Below are 10,644 nucleotides of genomic sequence, written 5' to 3'. Positions count from 1 at the left end.
AGGAAACCTAATACAAATCATATAGCACTCATGATATCCAAAATATTCCATGTCCTCTCTTAATTGTCATTAATTAATTGTGCCTCTAAAAAAAATTTGTTTTCCCAAGTTTAGCAATACCATGTGAAACAATGCTAAAGATGAAGATTACTGAGACATAAATTATTTTATTGTTCAAATAACGTGGAAAAAACCTGGAAAAAGAGATTCTCAATGGTCAGTGTATCACCAGTGTGCATAAAATGAGAAAATGGTTGTTTTTTCCACACAGAAAATATTTAATCAGGTTATAAATTAGACGATAAGAAATCATAACTATAAAAGATGCAATATATACAAAAGATGTTGTGTGTTTTGAAAAATAGACAGAAAAATAAAGTGCAATAGATTCACAACACAGAAAACCTTCATGTGGCGATGCTCAGCCTGGTTGCGTCGAGCACAAGTTTCCCCTTGGTGGCATCAAGATGCTCATACTCTTCGATGAGGGAGCTGAGAGAGGTGACCGCCTCTGAAAAGCAGCTCTGCTCCATCCCATCTACATGGAGATAGTGATGTAAATGAGCCTACAGAAAAGAAAAAAGACCACAGAGTTTGCTCACTAATAAATTTAGATTTACATTAATCCGCCACCTGGTTTGAATAAATTTGTAAATTCATATAGAAAACTATTAGCTTGAAGTTAACAGTGCAGAGTTTTAACTGTTAACACTTATACTCTGAAGGTAGCGTATGGTCTACTGGAGCCAAATGGCTGCACAATAACAAGGTCTGATTCTAACTGCGTCTGCCAATGACAATTGAAAGGCACCTTCTTCCTGTAGAGCTTGGTGAAACGCTCGCTCAGCTCCACAAATCTGGACTTGACACAGGTGTTGTTGGCCAAGGCTAACAGGGAGTGGGAGTGACCCACAGGAGGCACTGAACACAGGCCCGTCTTCCAGCCCTCCTGGTTCCACGAGACAAAGGGAAGCGATGGCCTGAGTCTAGAGCAGAAACATAAAAACAGGAGAGGGCATTGAGGCGATTTAATATTTCTGTGCTTTGCTTCTTCTCTTTTACACACGACATCACATTAAAATATGCGCTCTCACAGCAGAAGTTTACAGTTTCTCACGACAGTGTTCGGTGCAAATTGGGTCTGCAGAGAGAGCAAATGTGTGTACTTTATGAGTGAGTATGGAGGTTTTGGAGCTTTTTTTGGTGCAGAGGGTGTGTAAGGGGAAGGACGGTGCTCTGACCTCTCAATGTTCCTGCGGAGGTCAGACACCTGCACGTTTCCTCTGACCATGAGGGCACAAGCCAGGTAGAGGCTGTGCTTCGGGTCGGCTCGGATTAGCTGGTGGTCTTTACTGAAGGCATCGCTGAACATCTGATCCAGTCTAGAAGGCAGACAAATTTAACAAAACATGGAAATAAAAGTCCTGCTAGATGTTAATACTGCAGAAAATACTGGAGAAGTTCTAAAGGACTGTTTTAATATAATAGCTTTGTAAGGTAAGGTCACATGAGCAATAATAACATGAGGCACATGGTCGGCTCTGCTGCAGATCAAACAACTGTGAGTTCAAATCAAGGCTGACCTTCTGGTAGGGATATTCACATCTGCCAGCGTGTAGAGCGGAGTGAGGCTGGGCACCAGGTAGTGTAACCGAGGGAAAGGCACCAGGTTCATGGCGATCTCGTTCAGATCCATGTTGAGAGAACCCTCAAAACGGGCTGAGCTGAGACAGAGGATATAGGACACATTATAACGTAAATCTTGGTGTATGTTGTGGTTTTTGGAGATTTTGGACTCGCCATATAAAACTTTAACAATATATTATCTCCCATAACATGTGTTGGAAATGTGTTAGGCTTTATATATGTGTGGTTATGATATTTTGTGTTCAAGATAAAAAGTACACAAACTAGGAGACTGACAAAATCTATATAATACCAGGAGAGAAGCCTGTCTGGCAGCAAGAAAAGGAAAACAAAATAATAAAAGAAAAGGCCATACCTGGTAATATTGAGCAACAGGTTAGCAACAATGTTGTTCATAGCATCAAATGGCTTCTCTGCACCACTGAGCCCACCTCGGCCAGATATGATGGTGTTGTCTCTCTTGATCACCGGCCCTGGCTTCCCACCATCAGACATATATTTAATCTTATTCACAATGTCAACCAACGACTGGGGGAGGAAAAATTAAAGTAAGTGATCATACATACTGTACAGTACAGATATTAAAATTAAGAGAGGGGGGAATGAAACACACTCATACATCGCACGTGCCCATACCTGGTTTTCCACAGGAATGACACAGTCAGCATGCTCTGTGAGCTCCTTCATGGCAAGAACGCTGTTGTAAGGTGAGGTGATGACATCATCCTCCGCAGACGGATAGACTGAGGTGACGATTCGGCACACGTCAGGGAATTCCTCCTCCAGGAGGTTCAGCACTTTGGTCCCCAAGCCAGAACCAGTACCTGAGAATTATTGGGTACATTTTTAACAAATATTTGCACTTTAACCTCTGAATTATTCATTTACTGAAGCACAGTCTGTTTTTCAAGGATACATTTTGCATTTGGTCAAGCAGTTTATTCCCTTACCTCCTCCCATAGAGTGAATGAGAAAAAAGCACTGCAGACAGTCACAGTGCTCTGCTGCTTTCCGCAGCTTATCCACTATCTGCTCCCTGTAGGCTGAGCCGTACGTCATGTGTCCAACTGCCCTGGACAAGGAAACAGAGCATCACAGAATGTTGCCGGCTTATTTAAGCGATTTATTATCTGTTATGGGTTAGATCTATATAAATAAATAAATAAAGTAATAGATAAGAGAAGAACAACTACATCATTCCCAAAAAAACAAAAAAAACAATCTGTTCCCTTCACATTTTTATTAACTTCTGTATTAAAGGCTGAAGATGACCAGTGTTGAAGGACAAATCTGCAGCACAGCATTAATATAAGCCAGCCACAACAACACGTCTGCAATGAATTCATTTCAGTCAAGGAAAAATTATAATTTAGCACTCGTTTCTGGACAAACCAATGTCACTCCCTCAACACCATGTCATCACAACATTGAAGGAATGTGAAACACCTGTTGATAACTATGAATGTGAACGGTTGCTCCTGGTCATGTGACCCTGCAATCTTTGGTCAGTCCGTCTCTCACCAGTTGTTGCCTGAGCCCGACACGTCTGTGAGGAGCTGAGTGCTGTCGAACACTTCTCTTAACGGGCCCTGCAGGATCTCATTGACCACACCCTCCTCCATGTCGACCAGCACTGCCTGTGGATTCAGATACGTGAGTGTGGGGCCAACACACAGATTCCAATGTCTTTATATGGTCAACATCATTCTTTGAATTACTTATATAAACCACAACTACACATCCTTTACAACACTGAAACACAAAGCTGAAATCTCAGCATGAAATAATATGCTATTTTTGTCTTACTACTATTATTAATATTTAGATGAGAGCAATTTGTCTAGACGAGTCATAGCTCATTTTGGAATCGTGACAGTCAAGCCTCTCTTGTTAGTGCTCTTAGTTTAAAGACAGGGATTCAGAGATTCACTTTGCATCAATTACATTGTATCTGCACTCATTACATAAATGTATTTGTAGATGGATAAACTGGATGAATGAACTTACTCTGGCCTTGAGATGCTGAATTCTCCCACCGACACCACAGGCTCCACCATCAGATATCCTGGAAAAGCACACAGGGACTACATGTGAACCACAGTGGAAGAGACATCAAACAGTTAGTGTATGAAAGCAGTTGTGATTACCTTGAGTCCACATTCCTGAAAAAGCTACTGAGAGCCTCATCATAGACTCCTCTCTGAGTGGGAGACAAAGACACAATTTAAGAAAAACCCTTAGATATTGAGGTGAAGTGACTCCATGTCTGTATTTCAAGGATGAGATGAAGCTAAATAAGAATAGGCTTCTCACAAATCAGGTTTTCATGCCTCCACCAATGTTTTCAGACACATTTGTCTGTCTGTGAGCAGAATAACTCAAAAAGTAGGATAGATTTTGACTTAATATTCTGAGGATGTAGGTTATGGGCTAGGGAAGATAGAATTTGGTGATGCTCTGATGGTCCATTATTCATTATCCATCTTCTACCACTTTATCCTTCACATGAGGGCTGCAGAGGCTATTGGTGCCAATACCAGCTGACATAGGGTGAAAGGCTAGGCATCTAGCAGGACTTCAGGATATATCTCAATTAATTGTTAAAAAAATCTTGCATAAAAGGGGGTTTAAGGGGTAGTGTTCTGACTGATTTCTATAGTTTACTTACTTGTGATCCTACACATTGGTTAAATTTATTGGGAAGGTATGTTTTCAACTACTGTCAACACAAACATCTAATCAGCCAATCACATGACAGCAATTTAATATGTTTATACATGAAGACATGATCAAGATGATCTGCTGAAGGTGAAACCATCAGAATGAGGAAGAAAGGTGACTTAAGTGACTTTAAATTTTACATAGTTGTTGGTGCCAGATGGACAAAATGACCAGACTGGGTCAAAAACACAAAAGGGAACAGCACTGGCCAACAACATTAGGTCAAGTTACAACTCATTACAAACAGCAGTAAAGACCACACTGGGTACACTGCTGCCATTTCTCACATTTTTTCTCCGTTTTTCTGCTAGAATAGTTTGTGTAAAAGGTCTTTAGCTGTGACCTGAGAGTGAGAGCACTGTGTCCTGCTGTTCTGTTTAAATCAATGGACTAGTGTGAGTTGTTCATAGACACAATGCAGTTGCTGTTACTGTGTATATCTGCACTTACTTTGTTGACATGAGCGTGTTCACGCAAAGCAAGATCCCAAAACCTGCAGCCAACTTGGTTACCACACTGTCCCACTGAAGGAGAAGAAGAGCGTCAGCTTTAGTCAACCTTTATTTAGAGTTCGTAGAGCTGAGAGTTAATGTTATGAGCCCTGCGGACCGGGGGGTCAACAGAAGCTAACTAAGCTAAGCTAATTATTCATTTTCATTTCAACAGGTTTCACTCACCCTGGACAACAACAGACTGAGTCATGGCAGCAGCCGCACACACACTTCAGCTGCTGAGCCGATTCAAGTCAAAGTCAATGTTGACATTAGTCCTCACACACAACTGTTACTGCTAAACATGTTTGAAAGTTGTTAACTTTACTTGAGAAACGCGCCCCAGTTCTTCCTCGTTTTCTGGCCGTTAGCGTGAAGTACAGGTTGGTGCGTTGCTGTCTCCTACCGGCAGTATGGGGTCATTACAACGTCAAAAAAGAGTTTTTATTTATTAAAGTTATTAAATGATATTGATTTTTAAAAGTTGTTTTGCAAATTGTTACATACATGTGGGTGGATTGTTGTTGCAAACAATTTAAACTTTTACCTCAGTTAATATTATAACTTGTAATAGTAGAGAAAGTAAGGTCCCAACAATAACATGATTCTGTTGTATTCACTTGCCTCTGTAAGCCGTAATCGTTATTCATAATTGTAGAAATTAATTTTGTAAAGAATTTAAAGTGCATTGTGTACATCTCAATTAATGCTTCTTATATATATATAAATATATACATACACACACCTATACATATATATAAATATATATATACACATACATATACACACACACACATATACATATATATAAATATATATTTATATATATAATAGGAATACTCCAAATGGAAAAAGGCATAACATCCAGTACCACGGAGGGGAGACGTGTGCATTTACAACAACTTCCCTGTCTCACGTTTGTTCTTCATTCTATTTGTATCAAACAGGAGGCCAAGTATCAGTAACTATTTATTCCTGCCTTTTATTCAAGTTTAGGGGGCTCCATGTTTGAAAACTATTTCAAATAAAATATTTTTTTAAGACTGGTTTAGACTACTCCCGTCTTAAGTTTGTGTGTCCGTCCCAGGTTGTTGTAAAGAATTCACGCATGTTGAATTGTGTTTGAAGCTTTATTACAATTTAAATAATAAAAATGTTTGTTTTTTTTTAAATATACAGTAAATCCCAACTCCTAAAACATATTGTTTAAAGACTTAAAAAATGCTTTTCAGTAGTAAAAAGTAGTAGATTAGTAGAAAATATCACATTATGATAAAAACCAGTTTGTCGTCATTGCCATGACTGAACAACATTGATAATTGATAAACATACTGTACTGTGTGAGTACAGTATGTATGTCTTCAATTTCTTCGATTTTAAAACGGCGTTTGGTGGTTGGCTCGTGCTGCGTAAAAGCACATGGCTTATTCATTCCTCTTTGCTGCTCTTATTGTGTATTGTAGAATTTACCTCGACACTAACACACACACACACACACTTTACTGCAGTGTAACAGCAATCTCAGGAGAAGTGGGGTCAGGCTCAGGGAGAGCAGGGGCAGTGAAGGTGACACGGATATCCCGAGGATAAAAACCCTGCAGTACTCCATCGACCACAACATCTGGAAGATCTGCAAGACAGAGCTCTGTGTTTATACTGTGTCAACAAGGATGTCACGCTATTTTTTTTAACCAAACCACAAAATGGCCACACAGGTTTGCATTCAACAGCTGTCTGTGAGTGTCAACATGCCCGAGGAAGAATTCAGACACAAAATGGTTTCCAGAAGCGGTGGAGATGTAGCTACCTGAGATGTAGTCAGAGCGATAGGGATCCTGAAAATAACCCAAGACTCGCTGATGTGGTAATGAAAAACTGAGGACACAAAAACAGAATGTGTGTTGTTATTTTTTTACTACATTGCTCATGCATTAAAAACTGTGCTAAAAAAGTGCTTCGTGCAATATTTTGATTGATTGTGATTTATGTGGTTTAAGCATTACAAATGTTTATGTGATATAAACAGAAACAAGACATAGTAACGCCACAGGTGCTGTAATGTACTGAATGAAATATGATCAATCACATACAGTTATAATCCTTTTGAAGATTTTAAATTCAGGTTACTATGCATCATAATAGACGGCAGCTGAATTCGTTTGTCTAACCTTGTATGTTTTTTTATTCTGTATCATACAAGTATAATATGTGCATATCATTTTAACTAAACTGTAAATGGTGAGCTGATTTGGTCAGATCTCCCTCCTAAAAGACATATCATATTCTAATTTATATTTTCGTTTACGTTTCTTTATTTCGCAACTCTTGGAGATTTAAACCTGGAGAACTACAAATAAAGGGATCATTCTCAAAAGCTGAGATAATGCACATGTTCAATGAAGGTCTTGTTCAAGCCCAAGGAAACATTTATTTAAATGTACTTGTGACCCAGGACACAGCTAAATATCTTCTGATGCTGACCTCTCTTTACCAACAGCCACTAGATTTTAGAATGAACTATAAAGTTGTTGTTATAACGTGCTAAAACCACGGTTGTGTCCTTATGATGAACCAATGAAGACAAATAGGCATTTGCTGTATTTGTTTCCAAACTCTGGATAAAATCACCTCACTCTATGAGATCATCCAGCTCAGTCAGCAAAACTGTGGTGCATTTTCATGACCATTAACTGGGTTGTGCTGTGTTGTACTAAATGTTTTTGTTGAAGTTGTATGTGATGGTGAACATCAGTAAATATCTTACCTGCAATCCTGACTGTCCAGATCGTCAAGTGATCTAGACAAAAAAGAAAGAAAGAAAAAAAATCAGAGCATATTGACATTATCTGGAAAATGTAAACATTTAAAAATAGACTGGAGTATAACTGCACACTACTCTTCATAATTAGCTGTGCTAAGCTGTACATATTTAGTTCAGGACAGTGGAAACTCAGTCATTTTATACTGTGCTCTGCAATTTACCAAATTACCTTCTGTGTCCAACATGCAAACAATTGCTTATTTATATTTAGAGCCAGAGTAGCTGCTCCAACTGACTGTGAGAAACAGTTGCTACATCAATCCAAAAAGAAATGAGAGGATGTAAATATAGCAACATGTTTTAGCATCTCAGGGAGACGACAACAAGAGTCTGGACTGACACTTACTCCATGCTGCTTATCCTGTTCCCTGTGTGAAAGTGTCTGACATGGAGGAAGTCCAGCAGCAACTGTGGCACGTCTTCATTTTGATAGATGATATCCTTGAGGACAAAGACACACATTTTGAGCTACAGTAAGTAAAAGGCTCCAGACAAGTTCTGGGTTATAAGTGATTGGACTATTCTGCTGGTTTGGTTTCAGGTTCCAGTGTCAACATCGTTCATTCATTCCTCTTCTACCGCTTTATCCTCCACATGAGGGTCACGGAGGGCGCTGGTGCCAATACCAGCTGACATAGGGTGAAAGGCGGGGTACATTCTTGACAGTTTGCCAGTCTCACACTCACTCCTATGGTCAAATTAGTGTGTCCAATTTCTCAGTATTATCATCCCTTATAATAGTTTTTTGATTCCTATCGAAATTTCAATGCACCAAAAGTTACAAAATAAAGTTCATAAAGTACTTGCTCAGTAATTGTAACTGCTCTCATAAATGAGGTCATGGTCCTGTAGGAAGATGTTTTACCTGGATGTAATCTTCCAGCTCCTGCCTCCTCTGCCCCTCTGGTTTGGTCCTCAGATGAGGATTCCTTTTACTCGGTAAATCAGGAATGTGAATGATCTTCCTGAGCTGCACATGCCAAAACCAAAACATAGAAACAGGAGCAGTTCAAACTCAGATGGACAACACACCAGAGTACAACACACGTGACAGTTAAACTTCAAGTCAGTAATCGAGAAACAAAACGATGATTTGCCGATGATGTCCACAGATAACATAAAGAGTGACTTCAATGGACATTTGCTTTCATCAAAATCAAACTTTAATTATTTTATCCATGGCATCCATGCAAACGGTTGTCTTTTATGTGACAAAAATAATCATGCAGCCGACAGTATATGTTATGATAACTGTACAGAGTCATCAGTTGTGACTATTGTGAGTGTACATACTGTTTTGTGCAGAGTCTGGAATTCGCTGCTTCTTCTGAGCACATAATGTTTTCTCTCATTAAAGAAGACCTCGACTCGGAAGAGCTGCAAAAAAGAGAGAGAAACACAGGATTTAACGGTTTCGTACGTAAGGCTTAAATGTTTTAATGTCTGATGTGTTTTTGATTCTTGTAACCGTTACATTTGTAATTTATTCTCTCTTCTTTGTGTTGTGTCACAGTCGGATTCAGTAAAAATGTGAAAATAAAACAAAAACTGAATATGTTTATTAATCAGACACATCGGCTGTGTTATTCCCACCATTTCATACAAACAACTAATCAATAGACAAATAACTGAAGCGATGATCGAGTTGATAATCTAGCAGTTTCACTGTTTTTCATCATCTTAAATGTGGATTCTTTGCTCAGTTTACCAGAGAAGTAAGAAAAAAATAATGGGAAACATCGATTGTCAACCATTTACTGACATTTCATACCTAATATGTTAACCTAAGAAACATAATCCACAGGTTAATCAATTATGAAAACAATCAGTTACAGCAGTATTTGCAGGACTGGACCATGGAACATGAACGTGCACAGACAGAACCCAGGTGGTCCTTAAACACCTGCTAATTTGCACAGATAAAAAGATAAAAAACACCAGCATACAGCTCTCGTGCCCTTTTTTTCACTAGCCCCCCCTGCGCCTTGACATGTCTGTGCACGCCACTGCCCCGGCACAGAAATCAGTGTCGGGTTCGCCTGACTTTCACTCTTCCTGCAGGTAACAAGGATCACCTGGTGTCGCGGCTCACCTTTTTCCAACACATAACTAGGCCTGAACGTTTGAAACACAACAAGCGAAACCACACACGAGTCACTAAATCAAGAAAATAAATATAGGCGCTTCTGTATTTACAGAATGTTGCTAATAAAGTTGCTGGGTTTTTTTTTAGCAGCGTTCCTCACCTTTTTCGTCTTTCCCGATTCGTCCACTTCCCTCTCCATTGATGGTATCGTTACTTCAATCATAGGGAAATCTTCCTCCAACACCATCGGACTGTGTGAACAGTCGGACACGGATTTTCCACGACTCACACACGCTTTTCACCGCAAACTAAACACACACACACACTGACAGAGACACACACACACACACAGAGGGACGCTCGGTTTCCTCCTGTGCTTCTTCTGCTCCACCTACACACTAATTGGACAAGGCAGCAGATGCGTTCAGGGACACAGCGTGTAGTGGAAAAAAGAAACTTCCGGCTGCGGTTTAACAATAACAATAACACTACGTTCACATTATCAGGCTGGAGTGACTTATATTACAGTTTTAACACTTTCAGAGCTGTGTAGACACAGAAATCTACGGGAGAGTATTAGGGCCACATGTAAAAATGTTTTTGAAAGAAAGAAAGAAAAAAAACATGAATGCTGAGATTACAGTAAGAATTCTGAGGGAAAAGTCAGAATTTTGAAATTAAAGTTAGAATTATAAGGGGAAAAGACAGAATTCTGAGATTAAGATCAGAATTCTGAGATTAAAGTCAGAATTCTGAGATCAAAATTAGAAAAGTCAGAAAATGTTGAATGCATTATACAATACAAGTTGTTATTTCTTTCAAGTTATTGTTTACATGTGGCCCAAATAACTCCTCCATAGTAATCCCTTCATTTCTTC

The 10,644-nt window shown here is 39.3% G+C and overlaps 2 protein-coding genes across 3 annotated transcripts; both read right to left on the bottom strand.

Moving 5' to 3' along the window:
* Window positions 1-407: 407 nt before the first annotated feature.
* tube1 (tubulin, epsilon 1) lies at window positions 408-5,070 on the bottom strand (the record flags this gene model as incomplete). 2 transcript variants are annotated; one of them, XM_083893116.1, is made up of 12 exons in its annotated part: window positions 408-566; window positions 812-986; window positions 1,242-1,382; window positions 1,584-1,724; window positions 2,003-2,175; window positions 2,284-2,471; window positions 2,598-2,719; window positions 3,169-3,284; window positions 3,655-3,712; window positions 3,795-3,847; window positions 4,819-4,892; window positions 5,046-5,070. In XM_083893116.1, the coding sequence occupies 12 exons, from the start codon at window positions 5,068-5,070 to the stop codon at window positions 408-410; spliced, it is 1,425 nt and encodes a 474-aa protein (XP_083749242.1). The 2 variants fall into 2 exon arrangements, with proteins under 2 accessions (XP_083749242.1, XP_083749243.1); XM_083893117.1 differs by lacking the exon at window positions 3,655-3,712 and having other exon boundaries at window positions 3,169-3,333.
* A 1,288-nt stretch (window positions 5,071-6,358) lies between these two features.
* snx22 (sorting nexin 22) lies at window positions 6,359-10,013 on the bottom strand (the record flags this gene model as incomplete). The annotated part of the gene is made up of 7 exons (XM_083893736.1): window positions 6,359-6,489; window positions 6,667-6,734; window positions 7,624-7,656; window positions 8,027-8,121; window positions 8,546-8,650; window positions 8,974-9,057; window positions 9,927-10,013. The coding sequence occupies 7 exons, from the start codon at window positions 10,011-10,013 to the stop codon at window positions 6,359-6,361; spliced, it is 603 nt and encodes a 200-aa protein (XP_083749862.1).
* Between the last annotated feature and the right edge of the window lie 631 nt (window positions 10,014-10,644).

Source organism: Microchirus variegatus (genome assembly GCF_963457635.1).
Source record: "Microchirus variegatus genome assembly, chromosome: 8".
Classification (NCBI taxonomy): Eukaryota; Metazoa; Chordata; class Actinopteri; order Pleuronectiformes; family Soleidae; genus Microchirus; species Microchirus variegatus.
Note: the sequence above shows the minus strand (reverse complement) of the source record. Positions and strands in the feature narration are given on the sequence as shown.